Genomic DNA, 19,351 nt, shown 5'->3' with positions numbered 1-19,351 from the left:
ACGTGCCAAGCGTTCGAATTTTGTAAAAACTCTTCCGGGATTACTGCCCGGACTGCCAGATCCTCGTATGGTGTCCATTGAAACTACATGAACATGATAGAAATATTACATATATACATAATACTAAATACTAAATATCAATCCACTAGCGAATGTATGGAAATATCTATTTGCAATAATACTTACTTCTGCTTCCGACCGTTGCTCCAATAGAAGCCGTATATCTTCAAGTTCAGTCGGTAATCCACGATAACTTGCCGGATGGTTCCACCTAATTAAATAAATTTTTAGCATTCTTTTATTCTTACAAAATCTACATAACAATTTCAAAATGTAATATAAAATTTACCTTGTTACGAGTGGGAATGTATATGGGTGGTACACTCGAGGACGTAGAAATGGAAAGCGAAACTGTGCCCATGATTGCAGTAGTGACAGGCAACCTCCGATTTTTTCTCTCCTCGGTTTGGTCGCCCCGCACATCTCCCGATATAATGTTGCCAAGATGGCAGACCCCCAACTAAATTCACCGGCTGCTCTAAATCAATGAGTTTTAGCAGCCACCTTAGATGTACACGGTTCCATGATGTGTCAGCCATGAGATAGCCTCCAATTATTTGAAGAATGTATGATCGAGCATATCGGATTCTTTCAATCTCGGTTGAATTTTCATTCAGACTGGGGAAGGTGGCACGTAACCAGCCCATCTCCACCTTACCTCCATCCATTTTATCCGGAATGGCGCCCAAAAGCTCGTAGCACACCGCCTCCCAATTGCTAGATTGGGCAGACCCGGTCACTGGGTGCCCATCCATCGGTAATCCCAAATGCAGATGGACATCTTCTAGAGTGATAGTGCACTCTCCACATGGAAGATGAAATGTGTGCGTCTCAGGTCTCCACCTCTCGATCAACGCACTGATCAGTTTCGGCTCCAACTTGCATCCCCGGCCTACCGTCGCCACGTGCCAAAATCCCGCTTCCCGCAGGTAGTTCTCTACTAACGGTGATTGAGGAGCATGCATATTCCAAATATTGCATCCCAATACCCGATCTTCAGCCTTTTATAACAAAAAATAAATTAATAAATATCTAAAAATACATAAATAAAAATATCTTAAATAAAATTTAAAATTTAAATTTAATACTTACCATGTTCATTTGTTCCACCGATTGTGATTCCTATCAAGACGAATCAATGATCCGGCCATTGTTGAAAATATTAAAAATTTTAAAATTATTTAAAAAAATAAAAAAATTTAAAATTTTCTTAAAAAAATGAAATTTAATGGAAAAAGAAATTTAATATGAATTTGGAGATTTTTTGAAGGAAATTGAGAGGATTTTGGAAGGAATTTGAGAGTTTGAGAGAATTTTGGAAGGAAATTGAAAGAAATTTTGAAGGGAATTGAGAGAATTTTTGAAAGGAATTGAGAGAATTTTTGAAGGAAATTGATATTGAATTTGTTTGTGAAAATAAAAGGGGTGGGGGGTTTATATAGTAAAAAAAAAATTTGACCGTTGGGGGGGCAACGGTCAATTTTTTGACCGTTGGGCACTGTTCACGCGCGCGTCCACATCGCGTCCACGTCAGCAGGTCGCGCTGACGTGGACACGACCTCCTGTCACGTCCCCTGACATCGCGCTGACGTAGATGCGATTTCGGAGAAAATGACCCATTCCGGTAAATAATTAAAAAACCGGCTCATTTCGGTGATTTTATAAAAAATTGGCTTTTTTTGGTAAATTAACCTTTGGAAACCTCATTAAATTAGATTTGACCGTTTCAGTTATACTATTCACCTGTAAATACCATCCACATATTCAAAACAATAAACGTCAGTGAACAAACTATTTTCCTATTATTTCTTAAACATTTTCATTTTATTAGATTTTAACAGCTCTTTCTAATTAAATATTGTTCGTAATTAATTGTTTTAGGTTAAGTTTATTTTTATAGCTTTTAGGAGACCAGGACTTGCATAAAAATTCTAAATATCATTATTGGGTGCAGTGATAAAACACGTTTTACTCTAAAAATTAAATTTAAATTTAAAATTTAAAATTTAAAGACGATATTATTGAAAAAGATAATTACAATACAAACTTAGAATATAAATCATAAAATTATTTCTTTCTTAAAAAAAAAACAAAAGAGTGGCTATCTGGCAGGACCAATAGCATCGGAATAAATCCAACAACAACAACATCCATATCTTTCCTAGTTAAGTAATTGTAGTAAAGCATCGGAAGTGGGTTGGTTTGTTATGGCCTTTGTGCTTATCTAAGATTGGCACACAATACTATTATAAACCATAATGGGGTTGGCTCATAGGTTGTGAATCTCCATTAATATATGTAAATATACTTTTCATCTCTAATCTTTGTGCTTATTCTATTTTAATTATAGTTTTAGATATTTTTCTATGTTAAATTTAACATAATTTGTTCTTAGTAGATTCAAATTGATGACACATCTAGTTGAATTGTTGTTAAAGTGATGATGTGACCATTTAGCTTATATGTAAATTTATTATTAGTTGAACATGGCTCGCATAGTCTCAACCGTGTGATTGAATTTGGATCTACTAATAGCATTATAAAAATAGAAGGACCAAATTATGTCAAACTAGAGTAGAGGGATTAAATCGTAAAGTTTAGTATAATAGAGGGACTAAAACATAATTAGACCAACATATTCTCTTTTCTCCCTATAAATATGTAATGAGATCTGCTGTTTTTTGTTGTAGGGAGCAACAAAGGGGGATTTGTTGAACTTTAAAGATATTTCCAGTGGAGGCTAAATGAGTGAAGTTTGAGTGTCATTGCACTGGCAACGGGGGTGCTAGTTTTGAGTCCAGCTCAATCCATGCACTCCCGTTCAATGTATTGCTGAATGTAAAAAGATTTTGCATGAGAAATCTTTAGTGCAACTTGTGCTTCATGCCCTCAAGGAAAATACTGCATCTGCTTAGGTCGATAATCTTTTCTTTTCTTAACATTGTTAAAGAAATTTGAGATATGGCAATATTATTATACGTAATATGTATGTAGTGCATAATATATGATTAATAATTACAAAATCAATATCATTACCCTAGAATTGACTGACTTCTTACTATTATTGTTGTTTGTATTGCCTACCGTAACCTGATTTTTTTCAAAAATATAGGAAAAAAAATCAATTTGGGAATTTAACTTATTGTGCCACATGAAAAGAAATTAGTTATCTTTATAAGGATTAAAAGTGAAATCTAGTGTTTAATATATTTATTACTTGCCATATATTATCTTTTTGATTTTCTTACTCATTAAAATATTTAAATCATATTCCTTATATCCATCAAAATAATTATTAAATCTTTTTTATATCCATGATTCCTTCTTCATATATATGCAAATTTAAAGGTGATAAATAATATTATTTTGTAATAAGAATGTTAATTTCATATTTTTAAAACCAAAATATATACTTGTTAGGGGTGAGTATTCGATCGAGTCGAGTCGAGTCGAATTGAGTCCAAAATATTTCATTTAGCTGAGTTGACAAATCCTATTTTAGCAACCGAACTCAATCCGAATTTTTTCGAATCGAGTCGAGTTAACGAATCTTATTATTTATACTTAATGTTGCATTTAGATGGATCGATTATTTAACTAGTAGACGAAGTACAAGATTATTTAACTACATGAACAATATAATGATTTTGCCTTTTAACTTAATGGGTAAATATTTATCAAAACAACGTAATTTTGTCTTTTCTTAGTCGAATTTTCAGATAACTCGAATTGTGTAATTTATATTCGAGTTAAACCGAAAAACTTAATTTTTTATTCGAATTGACCCGAATAACTTGATTAATACAAATAACTCAAACTATTTAATTTAAAATTTAAATTTTTTATCAAAATTTTCAAATCTAATCAGATTTTTCTCGATTAGAGTGCCAAATGTGGAAATATGAAATTAGAGCATGTTTGGTTGGGTGTATTGGATTAACCAATACACCCCTAATCCGTGGGCCCCACTAATCCCCACTTAATCCCGTGTTTGGTTTGATGTATTGCCTATTACAGGCCTATTACAACACGGATGTAATACTCATTTTCTCTGCTTGAACAACGATTAGCCAATCCGTTTCAAAAGTAAGGATTAGCTAATCGTTTCTGTTTTACCCTCCCCAGCCAAAATCTGCTGCTCCACCCCACCCTCTCCCTCTCAACGTCAACAGCAGTTTTCTTCGAACCAAATCTCCACCGTCTCGCGTTTGGGAAGCGAGAAAGTGCGAGAAAAATGAGCGGACCGGGGAAGAAAGTCTCGATGTCGCGTTCAAAGCATCAAAGAACATTGATTGGGAAGGGATGGCTAAGCTTTTGGTCTCCGATGAGGCTCGCAAAGAGTTCGCTACTCTTCGTCGCACTTTTGATGAAGTTAACTCTACTTTACAAACCAAATTCAGCCAGGTCTTTTTCTTATATTCTCTCTAATCCCTAGCTCCTTTTTAGCATTTTTATTGATTTTTTTCATAGATTTGTTGGGTTAATCCGTTGATTAGATCTTAGGGTTTTAGTTTTTTAATGATGATTTTAATATTTTATATTGAAATAAATTTTCAATAAGGTTGAATTTTTTTGTTCAAGGTTTGATTTTGGAACCTTTTTTTTTTCATTTTTAAGGAAATTTTAGTTTTGTTCAAGGTTTTAGTCCTATCTTGTTAATAATCCGATTTCTTAAGCAGGAACCTGAACCCATTGACTGGGAGTACTATAGAAAAGGAATTGGCTCTCGCCTGATAGATATGTACAAAGAGGCATATGAGAGTAAGTTAATTTGATAGTTATCATATTTGGCCTACTCTCTATCCAATTTTCCAGTCATCCTATATATGGCTATGCTTAGATCAGTTGCAGGTCTGTAAAATCATAAATTGTTTGGCTTCCACATGTTTGTGTTCCTCATGCGGTGCCACTTCCTGAATTTGTTACTTTGAAGATCATCTCTATGGTACAAGGGAACTATTACTTAGTTGGATACTGAATTTGTTATTTGTGTGCAGTTCACTTGTTGAATGCTATTAGCATTTAACAATTTCAGATTAATGCCGTAGATGTTTCATTTCAATAATGCTATTATGTGATCAGATTCTTCTGGAGACCAAAACTTGAGATACTCCTATACTTATGTTCAAAGTAGAATGAAAAATATAGACATCTAGCTACTCAATTCTCACTTGTCTGCAATTTCTAGCAGTCGAAGTAATCATATTTATCATGCTTGTTATAAGCTTTTGAAAAGGAGCTTTGATATGCCCTTTTCATCTAGAACAGTAGTTGCTTGGAATTCTAGACTTGCAACTTTTATTTCTTTTCCTGAAGTATTCATGGCTGGCCTTTTTAATCAAGCGGCAAATTTTAACCTTAATAGGCAAATTTTAATGATAGCTATCAACTTATTTGACCACATACTGGTCCTTAATGGCTATATTATCCTGAAAATCTTCTTGTTTGCCCCTTGAAATTGTTAATGGCTTACGGTTATTGTCTTTTTTCTTTGCAGTAGTTAACATTTACTTTGCAGTAATTGTAGAAGTTTGGGGTTTTACTTGATCTCTTTAGTCAAATAAGATAATGGACAAGAGGAGAAATAGTAAGTTTCATTATCTTTTTTCAAGTTCTCATAGATTTCCAACATCATAAAGCTGTCATTGCTATCTTTGCTTTTTCCTGAAAACATCAAATCAGAAGCTTGTAAGCAATATGAACCTGCAATTGTAATTTGTGTTTTTAGATGTATCTTGATGGTGTTTCATGTTTTCAGTAGGAAAAATAATGAAATTTCGTTTTCAAATATTGCTTCTATACTGCGGCTAGCATCCGAATCCTATGTTTTTGATTAATGTGATAAGTGATAATTATGTTTATTATATGTATATCTAGAGGGAGATTTGTTAATGTTTGCCATGAAATTATATGATAATGTGGTAAGAAGGAAATTTTGTGAAAATATGTTGAAAACCAATGCTAGTTGTTTGAATGAATGAAGTCAAACAGTTATGCATTGAATATATATATGCATATAGCAGAGTTATGCATATGCATTGGATGTATGGTTTTTCTTGTATTGCGCAGATTCTTGGTTGCTTGACTGTTGTTACATTTTTCGGTGCAAGCAACTCGGATGAGACTGAATCAGTAATGAAGTTACTTTGGGACTTAATTAATCCTGGAACTGACTCTAGTGTATGAATTTTAACTGATATTTTTATCTATATATTCTGTAATTTAAATTGGAGCCTAAAAGGATAGGTTTCCTTCTATGTCTCATCAGATTGAAAGGAAAGATTCACTAGCCATTTTAACTGTCATGATATCCGCTTGGTCCTTTCTTCTTTTTACCATTGATGGGTGGAGGCTAAGTCACAAAAATTGGCAAGGGTGAGCCTTTTAATTAAAAAGTCTCATTTATTGTAAATTTTTAACAATTACAACCTCTAGATAGTTATCGTCTTTCTTTTTGTTTTCCATCTACAAACAAATTTGAAATGTCATTGATAGATCTGCAAATTTGGATGCAGGGCAATTACATACTTCTCCAACATATTAGACAGTAACGATGAAGCACTATGTGCAGCAGCATGTGAGGCTCTTGCTTTAGTATTTGAATTCAACTGTATGGAGAAATTCTCAAGTAAAACCAAGGATTCAAACAAAGAACTTAAGGACAACATTATAAAGCAACTCAGAAGCCGGTTGTCAGAAACAGGCAATGAAAGAATTTCTAGTCAAGATCCAAGAACAGGGTTCAATTCTGCCTCGGCTACTTTAGATTTCCTAGAGGTACTGATTTGACTTTGTTTTATGCATATATTTAATAGATTGTATCTTGAGCTGTCATAATAGTCTTAATAACTTTCAGGATGAGAAATGTGCAATCTCATGGATATTTTCATTGAAAAATTCATCTTTTGTCTTTATATTGTTGATTTACTTTTCTAGGCTGGCTTTGTGTAGCTGATCATTTACCTTAATTCCAGCAGTAAACAGGCTGATTTTCCAATGTTTCTATTTCATATAAATGCACTTTTTAGGACTTCTTTGGCACATGAATGACCATATTAATTCTTTTTCATGGATTTTTCTCTCAAACCTTTCTAATTATTATTGTTGTTGATATTTTGATAGACATTATTACTATTTACATTTTTTAAGCAAACCAATGTCAAGTATTGATTTTAAGTTTAGAAAAGCAAAGATACTCCACATCTATAACTGGATGTAATTGATGAGCGTTAGATATAGGTATGTACTTGACATACCCTTGAGTGAATTCACCAATTTTATATTCTGATTTTGCTCGAGTAAATGTCATTAAGTTACCTTGTGCAAAAGATGAATTTGCCTCACCAACATTTGTCAAAGTCCTTGTGCATATTTGAGATGGTCTTAATTTGACAGAAAATGAAGTATAGTTTAACTCTCCTTGCGGTTTACTTGGCTTTTCTTAGCACTTGGCTGATCTATATGCAGGCATCCCAATATATAATATAGAATTCACCATGAGGCTTTATTCTAACAGCCATCCTGTCTGTGGGAAATCTCTCTCAAGTTTTAATGAACAAAAAATAGAAGAAGAAATTCGTTCATATGATCATTTCTGCAAAAGAAATTATAATCCAAATGTTGCACATCAAAGTTACCAAAAAACAACCTTCCAATTCTCCATTTGATAAGTTGCACAGTAATAGGTCTCTGTTCTATGCTAAAAGCAATCCAATTCCTTCAGAATACTTAAAAAACAAATAAAACGGTAAAAGTACTATAGAAGCCATTATATTAGGAGTTGCATTGTATTTTGCCCTTTCCACTGGAAAAATGAGTAAATTACTCTTTATATATTAAATTAAAAAGTAAATTAATCTTTTTATTAATATATGAATATTATGTTTGGATATTATGACATGTAAACTAATATCATATTAGAATAACTAGTTTATAACTTTGGAGTAATGATTCATTGTAATTTTACCCATTTTTATATATTTCTTTAATTTTTTAATTCATCACAAGGTTCATGCCATAGGGGCAAAGCTAAAATCAAAAAATAAAAAAGAACCTCATTGAGGAAGAAAATTCAGAGAATAAGGTAAGAAAACCAAAAAATATAGCAACTGAGAGAATATACAGAGCTATGTTTCTCCGACTCTTCATTTTGCTTGAAGTATCCCTTTTTTATACCCCTGTCAGAGTATTCATTTTTCTTAAAGTATCTGGTTTAAACACCCATGCCCGACGATGAAAGAACCTCTTTGAGAAAGTTATACAATAGATTTATTATATAAATTATTTTAAATTATATAAATTCATATAAGAAAACTTATTATCAATAATTTTATGAAATTATATCTTATTAAATTATATGTAATAATAATTATTTTAAATTATACAAATTCATATAAGATAATTTATTAGTTATAATTATTTTAAATTTTATTAAATCATATATTTTAATTAAAATATATTTAATATTAATCATTTCAAATTATCTTTTATAGTATCATATATTATGATTTGAGTAAATTCATATAAGAATATTAATTATTAAGAATTTTATTAAATTATATATTTTAATTATAATATATTTAATATATTTAATAATAATTATGTTTAAATATGATTAAATTATTTATTTTTGATAATAAATAATCTTATTAAAATTTAAATAACAATAACAATAATCATTTACCAAAACAAATTTATGCTAAGGGTATTCTGGTCATTTTAGTTTTCTCCATTATGCTATTACACCTCTATTACATTCAACCAAACACAGTTTTACTATTACGCCTCTATTCCATTACATTCAACCAAACAGTTGATTTGCTATTACACCTCTATTCCATTACACCTCTAATCCAATACACCTCTAATCCAATACACCTCTAATCCAATACAGCGAACCAAACGTAGTGTTAGTAATAGAAGGTTTTTGTTTTGGATTCCGCAGCTCCGCAAGTCAACATTAACAGCGTGTTTGGTTCGCTGTTTTCCCCCCCTCTGCATGCGTATTCCCCCCCTATGCAGCAGGCCCACCAGGAAACGGTTGTTTGGTTCGCTGTTTTCCCATTCCCCGCCGAATCGGTTACTCCCCCATTACATTGATTGCGCGTAATAGGCATTACGGCCCCTCAGCGCCGATTACCCATTCCGCGTCTTTCCCTTTTTTCTCTTCCGTTTTCTGCCCTCGTCCTCAACGCTGTCAAAAGCTTCCCCAAAGTAATCGACGGAGTCCTCGACGTTGTCAAAAGCTTCCCCAAAGTCGATCCTTCCAAGGTCACCCCTTTTTCTCACATCCATTTCACGATTTATTGTTTGATTTTATATTTCGGTGCTTGGGTGCTTAGGAAGAAATGATTTTGAAGTTATTCTTTTCTGGAACTACTTGATATTTCACCCGATTTATAGTGTTTTATGTGCATTTTTGGGTTTCATTCCCAAAATTGAAAGCCAAATCTTTCACCGGTAATCAATCATTTTTATACAATTTCTTTTCATGCTCATGTTTCCTTGTTTGGGTTTCTTTCAAAATTTCTGAATCAAATTCTGTAGTTATTGGTAGATATTAGAAGAAGATAGTGCTGGTTTTGGCTTTGGGGGATTTACATATACCCCATCGGGCGGCTGATCTCCCTCCCAAATTCAAGTCCATGCTAGTTCCTGGAATGATCCAACACGTCTTTTGCACTGGTAATCTTTGCATCAAGGTATCCCATCTTTCTTTTCCTTTCTGGATTTTTTTTTTGTAGCTGAAATCATAGTTGAATTTGGTTCCACTTCTTTAGCACTTTGGGTTTTATGTTTCTCAGCAAGCAATTGAATATATTAATTTTCTCTTCCTTTTTTGGAACTATGGATTGTTCATTCCTTTGTAGTAGTTATGCTAAATTTATGCCTAATTTAATCTGGATTTCATGTTTTTGCCCAATTATTTTCTCTTTGAGTTGTAATATGCGAAGAGATATTATTTGCTAGTTTGAATTTGGGAAAAGCAGCAGAAGCTACCATACCTGAATTATCAGTATTTTAAATGATCGCCAGCAATTGTTTTATTTGATAATTGTAATTTTGATCCGAATAGCCATTGCTGCTACCTTGCATTTATACATGCAAAGAATGATTCCTGTCATGTTTGATCTGAAATGCGTATAATCACGTGTCAGATACTAGTTTGTGCCCAACTCTGACATGAGTATGTTCAAAATTTTCGAAGCTTTTCCGTATGTTTGAAGGATTTTATCTCAATCCTTTGAATATGTGTAGGGCATATGTGCCACTTTTGAGAAAACGAGAAGAGTCCGTGTAGCATAGCATTAAGTAGGATTGAAGTACATATTTGGTTGAACTTAGAAACATGTAGGAAGTTAGTCACTAAGGGCTAGTTTCTCATTGCTTTTGAAAAGTGCTGCAAAAAAATGCTTATGAAAAATGCTTTTGAAAAGCTTGGTCTAAAATTTAAGAGTTTACTATCTGTTTAGTATTGCTTATGGCTCTAAAAGCACTTTTGAAAAGCTATTTTTCTCTTATTTGCATAGCCAACAACAAATCAAATGAACCTGATTTGTTAGCTTTAGCTTTACGGAAATTATGCCATAGTATTTCTACCAATTGAACTTTTACGGTTTTTGTTTTTCTTATTAAAATTACCACTGGCCCAGCTAATTCGGACTAAAATTTCAGGAAGTTCAAGATTACTTGAAGACACTTTGTCCTGACTTGCATATTACCAGAGGTGAATATGATGAAGATACAAGATATCCCGAGACCAAAACATTAACTATCAGACAATTCAAGTTGGGATTGTGCCATGCCATGGCCATCAGGTATTATTTTCTTCTTTCCGCTGGTATATAGTATTGGACTCTGCATTTTAAATCAGTAAGTAGTTTGCCATTGATGCAGATTATAAATTTATATTGAAGCATGCATCTCCTGCTGTGAAAAATATGTGATTTCATGCTAATGGTGTTAAATAAATATAAAATAATCGTTCATGCCTTACATTTCAAGTTAAAATATGTTCTGTTTGGAAAACTTGTAGACAGAGATCTTGCTCTCTTTTTCTGAAGCTGCTAAAGGATGCACGAAGGATCTACAGTTTTATGCATTTGTAACTTGTGATTCTTGCGGTAAGTAGCGCCTAAAATTTGTTGGAATCATGTTGTGTTCAAGAACCATACAAGCACAAATGTAATCCACTAAATGCATAATTCCAAGTGGAGAGAAAGGTAACCTGGTATGTTCATCTAAGTTACTTACATTTTTTGCAAGTTGATTAATCATAGACTTACTGTTGCTTCTTTGTCCTTCTGCAGCAAGACCTGCATTCTACAAATATGTTGCCTTCATGTTCATCTTGAATGCACTAGAACTGTTTGCTTTACCTAGAGCTTCTTTCTAAAGATCAATATACCGATATTGCTGTGGGAACATATCCAAAAATGTAGAATGTGCTTTACCTAGAGCTTCTTCCTAAATATCAGTTAGTCCTTGATTTTTTTTTCAGTATGTACTATGTGTTATCAAGTAGATTTGGAGTTTGAATATCTACATCTAAATTATTTTCATTTCCAAGCAGAGATCTTTTCTGATCAATTTTCTTGTAACAAAATAAATAGTATCATTGTGTTTGTTATTGTAGAATTACAAGAGTCTTGTACTAATAGAATTTGATGGAGTTTGAATGGCTCACAGGTTTGATGGAGTTTATTTTTTAATTCTTTTTTAATTTTTTAATTATGTTCAATTATAATTAACACTACAAAAATTATCTCAACAAACGAAACAAAAAAAAAAGTAAAATGCTACAAACAAATCATGTTTTCTTTTTTTAAAAAAAAGAAAGATATTTAACACACTATATTATTCAAATGGGTTTTTTTAATAATAATTATTAAGTCATCAATTAATCAAATCCACAAAATCAATTATTTTAGATTATATTTTATAGTATTATATATTATGATTTTAGTAAATTCGTATAAGAATATTTAATACTAAGAATTTTATTAAATTATATATTTATATTAAATTATATTTAATAATAATTATTTTAGATTATATTTTATAGTATTATATATTATGATTTTAGTAAATTCGTATAAGAATATTTAATACTAAGAATTTTATTAAATTATATATTTATATTAAATTATATTTAATAATAATTATTTTAGATTATATTTTATAGTATTATATATTATGATTTTAGTACATTCATATAAGAATATTTTAATATTAAGAATTTTATTAAATTATATTTTTTTATTAAATTATATTTAATAATTATTATTTTAAATTATATTTTATACTATTATATATTATAATTTTAGTAAATTCATATAAGAATTTTATTAAATTATAATATATTTAATTATAATTATGTTTAAATATGATTAAATTATTTATTATTGATAATAATAATCTTATTAAAATTTAAATAACAATAACAATAATCATTTACCAAAACAAATTTATGCTAAGGGTATTCTAGTCATTTTAGTTTTTTCCATTATGCTATTACACCTCTATTCCATTCAACCAAACACAAGATTACTATTACGCCTCTATTCCATTACATTCAACCAAACAGTTGATTTGCTATTACACCTCTAATCCATTACACCTCTATTCCATTACGCCTCTAATCCAATACAGCGAACCAAACGTGGTCTAAGATTTCAGCGTTGCCTTTGGGCGCCAAGAACTTGCGTGCCAAGATCTACACTGATATTTATGAGTCAACAAAAAAGTCAACTAAAACAAAGGTGGAGATAACCCAATTGCATTCGGATTCAACCGGTAATTGAAATTAATGAAAGGGTAGAATTGGTAAAATAAATAATAATATAAAATACTTAAAATCCCCCAAAATGGAAATTTTTTGGTATTCAAAATCAACAGGAGCGATCGGAAGGTACAAATTTCTCTCTCCAATTGCTTTTTCGTTTTCTTTTCTCGGTGAATTTGAAATTCCTTCGGTGAAACCTTAAATTGATGGAAATATTTTCCTGATTGTTAATGGTTATTGGGGTTAATTTTGCCGTTTTAACTTTTCTTGTTTATATTATCCATTTTCTCAGCATCCATCTGAACTGAGCTTGATAGCCTGATCCTTGGACTGAATTAGCTATATACTTCATTCATTTGATTATTGTTTATGTCGCCTTTTGCTTCTTGGTTCTTTTGATTCTAGGTTTAATTACTTGCATGTACTTGTATTTTTTTACTATAATTTCTTATATTTATATATTTAGGGATTTCTGGTTAAGTAGTTGTGTAACTATGCAATCACTTTCGGTTTCATTTTCTTGTGCCCCTGATTCATGCACTAGTTAACTGGTTTAGGCATCATCCATTTTGAGTGTACATTAATTCTTTTTGTCCTTGCTTTTTTTTTTTTTAAATTGTTTTGGATCTTAAGAGTGGTAAACCACAAATCTTTGGACGTATTAGTGTTTACATTTGGGAATTGAGAATCTCTGTGACTCAACATGGCTACTGATTTGCTTATGGATGTAGCCCTAGAATAGTGAGATTTTGCTGCCAGGTTTTGTCTTGATGAAGTTGCCCTTGAGGATTAGTTTATTTAGGATAATTCTGTTTTCCTCTCATGGCCGCTACTGGCTTTTTTTGTTTTTAGGTTTGACATGGTTCTCTGGAGTGTGAGTAGTTAAGCTTTTGCCACATTTGGTGTTGTAACTTCTTTTCTTTTCTAGTACCAAATTTCTGAATTTGTATTGTTATCAACTCAAAAGACTCTGCCTTTGAACTCTTTCCAGTTTGATTCTTTTTTTGACACTCTTATGCTTAATATAAAGTAAAAGCCAGCACAAGCCTGATTTTAGCATGAATTAGTAATTTCGCTCTGCATTATCTGCATAATAGTTTAGTGTTTCATTTTTTTTTTGTTAAAAGTGTAGCTAAGTGATTACAATAATGTTTCATTGGATCAGGACTACTTGAAGCTTGCTGTTAAAACACCGTAATTTTCCAGATGAAGTAATTCAGAATATCTTCCTTGTTCTTTTATTTGGTTTCCTTTTGGCTCTTTTGGAAGCAGACGGGATGAGATGATTGATGGTTAACTTTATCGTATTCAAAATTGCTTCTATCTTTATTCTTTATAGCATATAACAAGATATTACTATATTTGAAGCTTCTTGCATTTCTGGACACTGGAACTTCTGAGCCAAATAGAAATCTAACTTCTGCTTCAACTTTTAGCTTGTTTTCTCCCCATTTAGGTTTCAGCTAACTAGTTCTACATGTGACTTTTTCCTTTTTCTTTTTTTAAATATATTAACAATGCAGATTGTCCGTTTTAAAAGAGAATGGATTGTTCTAATTATGCAATATTCATAAGGTGTTTCTTCATTTTAGAAATGACTCTTTAACATATGAATGCATGGCTTGATATAACTGTAGGTGAGCCCATTCCACCAGCAAAAATAGGTAAAAAATTGCCAATTTTAGTCATATATATGTTATGCCAAGTCTATAATTTAGATGTAACACTTTAATGAGGAAGGATACAGTATACTTATCTAGAAATCAGCCTCATATCTTTGCCTTGATTAGGCTATGCCTGGAGTGCAAATCCAGTTTCTGAAGTAGTCCGAGAACTAGCTGATTTTAAGAAGGATATTCCCATTTTGATCATAGTTGTTTGTTTTTATGCTTCTATTTTGTTTTGATATAGTTAGCTACTGTAACAAGAATTGTAAGTTTTTGTAGTTATAATATTCTTAGTTGTGTTTTGGATCTAATAATAATTCTTTCTTGGGGTAACAGTAGGCGTGTAAGATGGAATGAGGAAAATCTGGGGGAAATTGAAGCAAATAAACCCGTAAGGCAGAAAATAACTGAACCCAAGACGCCGTACCACCGCATGATTGATGACGATGGTATTTTCACTTGCATAGTGATTTACCTCTTGTATTAGCCTACATTTTTGTTTGAGAATTTTAGAAAATGGTGCTTGTGTAATTTTATTTTCACTTTATTTGTACCTTGGTTAGAGCATTAATCTGAACATTGGATCACATTTCTCACCTTATAGTCCGTATCTTGGTTAGGGTCTTTGTCTCCCAGAGGACGTAGTTTCAATGATTGTGTCATTGATGTGGATGCTGAGGAATTATGCTCTGCTTTGAAAGATGTGGCTTCCTCAAGTAGAAAAACAACTGGGCAATCAGGTGGTTGGACTTCTTCTGAGGATGAGGCTGATCCTATGGATCATGATGAAGAAGGTTTGTTGACCATTGCTTTTTAGTTGTCGTTTCTGATGGCATATGGGAAAATGTTTTACTTTCCTTTTAAGTTGGTTAGCATATCTAATGACTGCTTTATCTTTCATGAGATTACAAGGGAGCAATAATCCTTGTTTGTGTGAATGGTATAAGGTTTGCTCTAGAAAACAGGCTTTTGATGGTTAGAGCCTTTCTTGTTTCTCCTAGTGAAATTTATCATCGGACATTTTCTTTTGGAAGGATGTGAGGATGAACTTTGAAGTGGTCAGGATTTACCTGCTGTTGTCTGGTAGAAAAAGTCATGATGTTGAATATTATCATTAAAAGCACTATAGCTTCTAAACTTCTTTAACTTAGCTTGGAATTTTGCACCGTTTTTTTTGTACCCTTTTATCTAGGTTCAAATGATCTGTATGAATCTCTTAGTTTTCTCTGATGCTTTTTAAGCTATTGAGAAAGAAAACAGAAATAAATGACATGATGAAAAAATCACACATTATCCAATTGCAAACAGTGATGAAGGTTCAAGACCACTCATTCCCCTTGCCCTTGCCCTTCTCCTTCTCCTTCTCCTTCTCCTTCTCCTTCCCCCTCCCAATCTATTTTATCTCTTCTAGTTCATCAATTGTGTACAATGTATTGCTTATGCTTAATCCGTGGTTGATGTTTTTAGTCTGTTCCACATTTTTTTGGTTCAAATTTCCAAACAGATCGGAATAGTAAGAGTTTTAAGGAGCAAAGGAAAGCACACTATGATGAGTTTTTGAAAATAAAGGAACTGCGACGTAAGGGTTCTTTCATTGAGGATGAAGATGATGAAGTGGAGGGTGATTCATCATCATCATTAAGCTCTGGTGTCAAAGACATAGGAATTGGGGAAGGTCCTGCAAGTTTGCCCCAAAAGTCTTCTGCAAGTCCTGGGCATCCAGGTAATGGATTGTGATTGTAGAAGTCATCCGACCAGTCAAAGACGCAAAAGCTCGCTCTTTTGACATTCTTTATGGTTGTTTGATGTTTATTTTGATGCACCGCAAAAAAGTTAGGGATTTTCCTTTTTCCATATTTGAGTTCGCTTGTACAAAATTATCTAATTTGGCATGTTTGTATGAAATCTTGCTCATCTAAACTTGTGGTCTTAACAAATAAGCATGATGGCGAAGGATTTGTGACATTGCTGTGTACCCTCATACTTATGCGTCATTGCAAATTAAAGTGGGAGATTTTGATGCTGTACTGTCATCTTTTGCTAGCGGATTTGAGAATGAACCAAGATTCATCCTCAATTTTGTAAAAGAAGATTTTCATGCTAGGCTAACAAAATTGTCTCAAATCGTAGCAGCTGCAAGCTTACCGAGCACACATCTTTTCTCAACTTGTGCACTGTCGAATAAAGGCAGCAATATACCAGTGAGGGTCTTCAAAACTTCAACAATATATAGCTAGTCCAGAAACTGTCATCATGTGTACCGGTAAGGCTTAAATGGCAAGCCTAGCCTAACAAAGATTCAACCATACATCCTAAATCCTTTCCAAGCCCAGTACCCACCTACCTACCTTAGAGTTTAGCTCCACAGCGTCCCAAGAGCTGCGTATAATGGGAAGGGGTATCAGAGTACTTCAAGCACACTAACGATAGGGTAGATTGAGTGCATGAGAATATCATGTCAAACGCGCAAATAACTATGTATTAACCCCACCTTAAATAGGAAAGAGGTCTTTAAGCATATATGATAGTTCAATGTACACCCTTGGGAGCGATGTAGGCAAAATGATGGAGAAGCTAGTGATGAGCGTGTTAATAAAGAGTAATTTTATAAAAAAAAATAAGTGGTAAATTATTTGAAAAACGCTTTTTTTTTTCATTCAACATTCATCATTTTTTTCTGAAATTTTTCTTGTTCTTTCACTCTCCATAATTTTGCTAAATAGATTATCAATCTTTCTATACATTTAAGTATGTTGACTTAATTTGGTAACAATTATTCTTTTCAATTTCAAGTTTATTGATTAATCTCTAAAAAAAATTAAAGTTGTGGTTTTACTTGATAAATTAGGATTTTTAGGCAAGATTAAGTTTTTATTGATGGAATGGTTTTGGGATGTTGATTTTGTATGAGATTATTAATATCTTGATTGATTTATATTTTTAGAGAACATTAATACAAATCCTTGAAGAAATTAAGATTGATTAATTGTATAATCATTTATTTCTTGAATATAGATTAAAAGTAAACATTTTTGTTTGAAAATTATTGTTGCTGGTGTAATTTCGTGCATTGTGTTTTAAAAATTGCATTTTCATAGTACCAAAAAACATTTATAACTTTTATGTTGTGAAGGGAATTATATTTTATCTTATAACTATAGGGGATAATTGCAAAATAAGATTTTCTTTTAATTCAACTTATAAAAATGATATGCATAATTTTCCTTTATTTTTCAGCTTGTATAATAAATATTTAATTACTATTTAAATAGTTTTGTAATACTCTTATATTTAATTAATTTATATAAACTTTTTAGAGGTTTTAATTTTTCAAAAATTGACCCATGATCGAAATATTCTTGCTCCCCCTATTGATCATGGATCTCCACTGGATGGAGCTCGTTGTACTAGTTCTTTCGACAGCTGGCTGTAGCCGTTTTTCGGGCAGCGGAATCCTTCCCTTAGCACCACGGTATTTGACGGGGCTCTTTTTTTGAGCTGCCGAGGCATGGTCTCCCAGGGAGGCATCACATGTCGTTGATAGATGCATCCGCCTTGCGGCGACTTTCGACCTTCCCAAGTTTCTTCTTCGGGGACGACAACTTTTACGCTTGTTGATAGGGTTGCCTTGGTTTGTTTGTGGTTAGGCGTTAGCCCATTGTAAACCTTGGAACTATTATGGTGTAATTATTTGGGCTTTGTAAGGAAAGCTGATGATATTGTGTGTGTTTTGGAAAGAGGGTAATTGCTTGGCTCATTTGGGCTTTTCTGCATTCACCCTCGATTACTTCCAAAGATCACTTGATACCTTCAACCAACCCCAGAGGATTCTCTACTTGCTGCTGATTATCCAGACACAGACGAATCCAGTGTGGAGCTTAAAGTACGATTTTGGCTCTGGTTCAATGACGTTTGAAAAAAATTCAAGCTGATACGTGTCCCGATTAAAATACTACACATGACGTATTGAAATTAACGTATAAAAATTCTCAAAATTTAAAAAATAATAATTTAATAATTTATAAAACAAAATATTAAACATTTTAGACACTTATATATCTGACTTTGACCACTGTTGATCGGTTTTGACCGATAGCTGATCGAATATTAATTTTTTAGAAATTATATAAATGTTTTTTTTCATTTTTTAAAATTATTCTAAAATTTGTATGTATTTAGATTTTTTTATATCCTTTTTAATTTTCTTAATTTAATTATTTTTAAAATTTTAAATTTTTGAACTTTATATGTTTTTTTGGGTTTTTTTAATTATTATTATATATATATATGTTAAAATTTCACATCTTCTCGTAATTTTCTAAAGTTCAACTAAAATTTTTCAAATCTTTATATATGTTTTGAGTTTTATTGAAAATTAACTTGTTTTCTGAATTCTTAGAAACTATATCGACATATTTTACAATTTTATAAAATTTTATTTAAAACAAATTCAATTTTTCTTTTTCTTTTTTTTTTAGAATTTTTAGAAACTATATCAACATATTTTACAATTTTATAAGATTTTATTTTTTTTAAAAAATAATTCTTCCTTTTTTTTTAGAATTTACATATAATTATTAAGAATGGAGCAATGTGCCATATTATAATTTGTTAAAAGTGTCACGAGGTGTATTATAATTGATTCACATGTTAACTATTTTTTTAACACTGCTAATGTCATTCCACTGAGTCTAATGACAAAATGTAACTTTAAATACTATTTTTTTTTAAATGCTAAAGAAAGAAAAAATATACACTTTTAAGCGCCAAATCATGCTTTTAATCCAACATGCAAAAGTAGTATTTGATGTATCAACAAAGATAATAACTGAAGGTTATG

The 19,351-nt window shown here is 31.9% G+C and overlaps 2 protein-coding genes, 2 long non-coding RNA genes and 1 pseudogene across 13 annotated transcripts; 4 read left to right on the top strand and 1 right to left on the bottom strand.

Annotated features, from left to right (window-relative positions):
- Nucleotides 1–4,231: 4,231 nt before the first annotated feature.
- On the top strand, nt 4,232–5,047 carry LOC107895940 (ATP synthase subunit d, mitochondrial-like; annotated as a pseudogene).
- Nucleotides 5,048–5,960: 913 nt separating this feature from the next.
- On the top strand, nt 5,961–7,011 carry LOC121220329 (uncharacterized). The gene is made up of 5 exons (XM_041100010.1): nt 5,961–5,981; nt 6,130–6,240; nt 6,329–6,435; nt 6,576–6,837; nt 6,997–7,011. Exons 1-5 carry the CDS (start codon nt 5,961–5,963, stop codon nt 7,009–7,011), a joined length of 516 nt encoding a protein of 171 aa, XP_040955944.1.
- Nucleotides 7,012–9,025: 2,014 nt separating this feature from the next.
- On the top strand, nt 9,026–11,621 carry LOC107957559 (uncharacterized). Of its 3 annotated transcripts, none has more exons than XR_001700492.2 (5): nt 9,026–9,330; nt 9,617–9,761; nt 10,735–10,877; nt 11,096–11,290; nt 11,370–11,621. It is a non-coding gene; the product is annotated as an uncharacterized lncRNA (long non-coding RNA). The 3 variants fall into 3 exon arrangements; XR_001700493.2 differs by having other exon boundaries at nt 9,607–9,761; nt 11,096–11,282; XR_005916683.1 differs by having other exon boundaries at nt 9,029–9,330; nt 9,607–9,761; nt 11,096–11,621.
- LOC121219795 (uncharacterized) lies at nt 10,653–11,449 on the bottom strand. Its single transcript, XR_005916684.1, has 2 exons — nt 11,314–11,449; nt 10,653–10,917 (listed from the first exon to the last, which is right to left on the bottom strand). It is a non-coding gene; the product is annotated as an uncharacterized lncRNA (long non-coding RNA).
- Nucleotides 11,622–12,895: 1,274 nt separating the features above from the next.
- LOC107941846 (protein phosphatase inhibitor 2) lies at nt 12,896–16,474 on the top strand. 8 transcript variants are annotated; one of them, XM_016875470.2, is made up of 5 exons: nt 12,896–12,970; nt 14,010–14,055; nt 14,848–14,960; nt 15,132–15,305; nt 16,016–16,474. In XM_016875470.2, exons 2-5 carry the CDS (start codon nt 14,051–14,053, stop codon nt 16,246–16,248), a joined length of 525 nt encoding a protein of 174 aa, XP_016730959.1. In that variant the 5' UTR covers nt 12,896–12,970; nt 14,010–14,050; the 3' UTR covers nt 16,249–16,474. The 8 variants fall into 8 exon arrangements, with proteins under 8 accessions (XP_016730959.1, XP_016730958.1, XP_016730960.1 ...); XM_016875471.2 differs by lacking the exon at nt 12,896–12,970 and adding an exon at nt 12,974–13,077; XM_041098136.1 differs by lacking the exon at nt 12,896–12,970 and adding an exon at nt 12,975–13,249.
- The last annotated feature ends 2,877 nt before the right edge of the window (nt 16,475–19,351 follow it).

This window comes from Gossypium hirsutum, chromosome D08, assembly GCF_007990345.1.
Source record: "Gossypium hirsutum isolate 1008001.06 chromosome D08, Gossypium_hirsutum_v2.1, whole genome shotgun sequence".
NCBI classification, from domain to species: Eukaryota; Viridiplantae; Streptophyta; class Magnoliopsida; order Malvales; family Malvaceae; genus Gossypium; species Gossypium hirsutum.
The sequence above is the reverse complement of the archived record's forward strand: the minus strand, read 5'-3'. Positions and strand labels throughout refer to the sequence as shown.

Coding starts and splice junctions, on each gene's coding strand:
- LOC107941846 (XM_016875469.2), top strand. CDS start 12,927: ATGGAAATTTTTTGGTATTCAAAATCAACAGGAGCGATCGGAAG. Junction 12,971..14,847: donor TCAACAGGAGCGATCGGAAG/GTACAAATTTCT, acceptor TTGGGGTAACAG/TAGGCGTGTAAGATGGAATG. Junction 14,961..15,131: donor CCGCATGATTGATGACGATG/GTATTTTCACTT, acceptor TATCTTGGTTAG/GGTCTTTGTCTCCCAGAGGA.
- LOC121220329 (XM_041100010.1), top strand. CDS start 5,961: ATGAAATTATATGATAATGTG. Junction 5,982..6,129: donor TGAAATTATATGATAATGTG/GTAAGAAGGAAA, acceptor TGTATTGCGCAG/ATTCTTGGTTGCTTGACTGT. Junction 6,436..6,575: donor AGTCACAAAAATTGGCAAGG/GTGAGCCTTTTA, acceptor ATTTGGATGCAG/GGCAATTACATACTTCTCCA.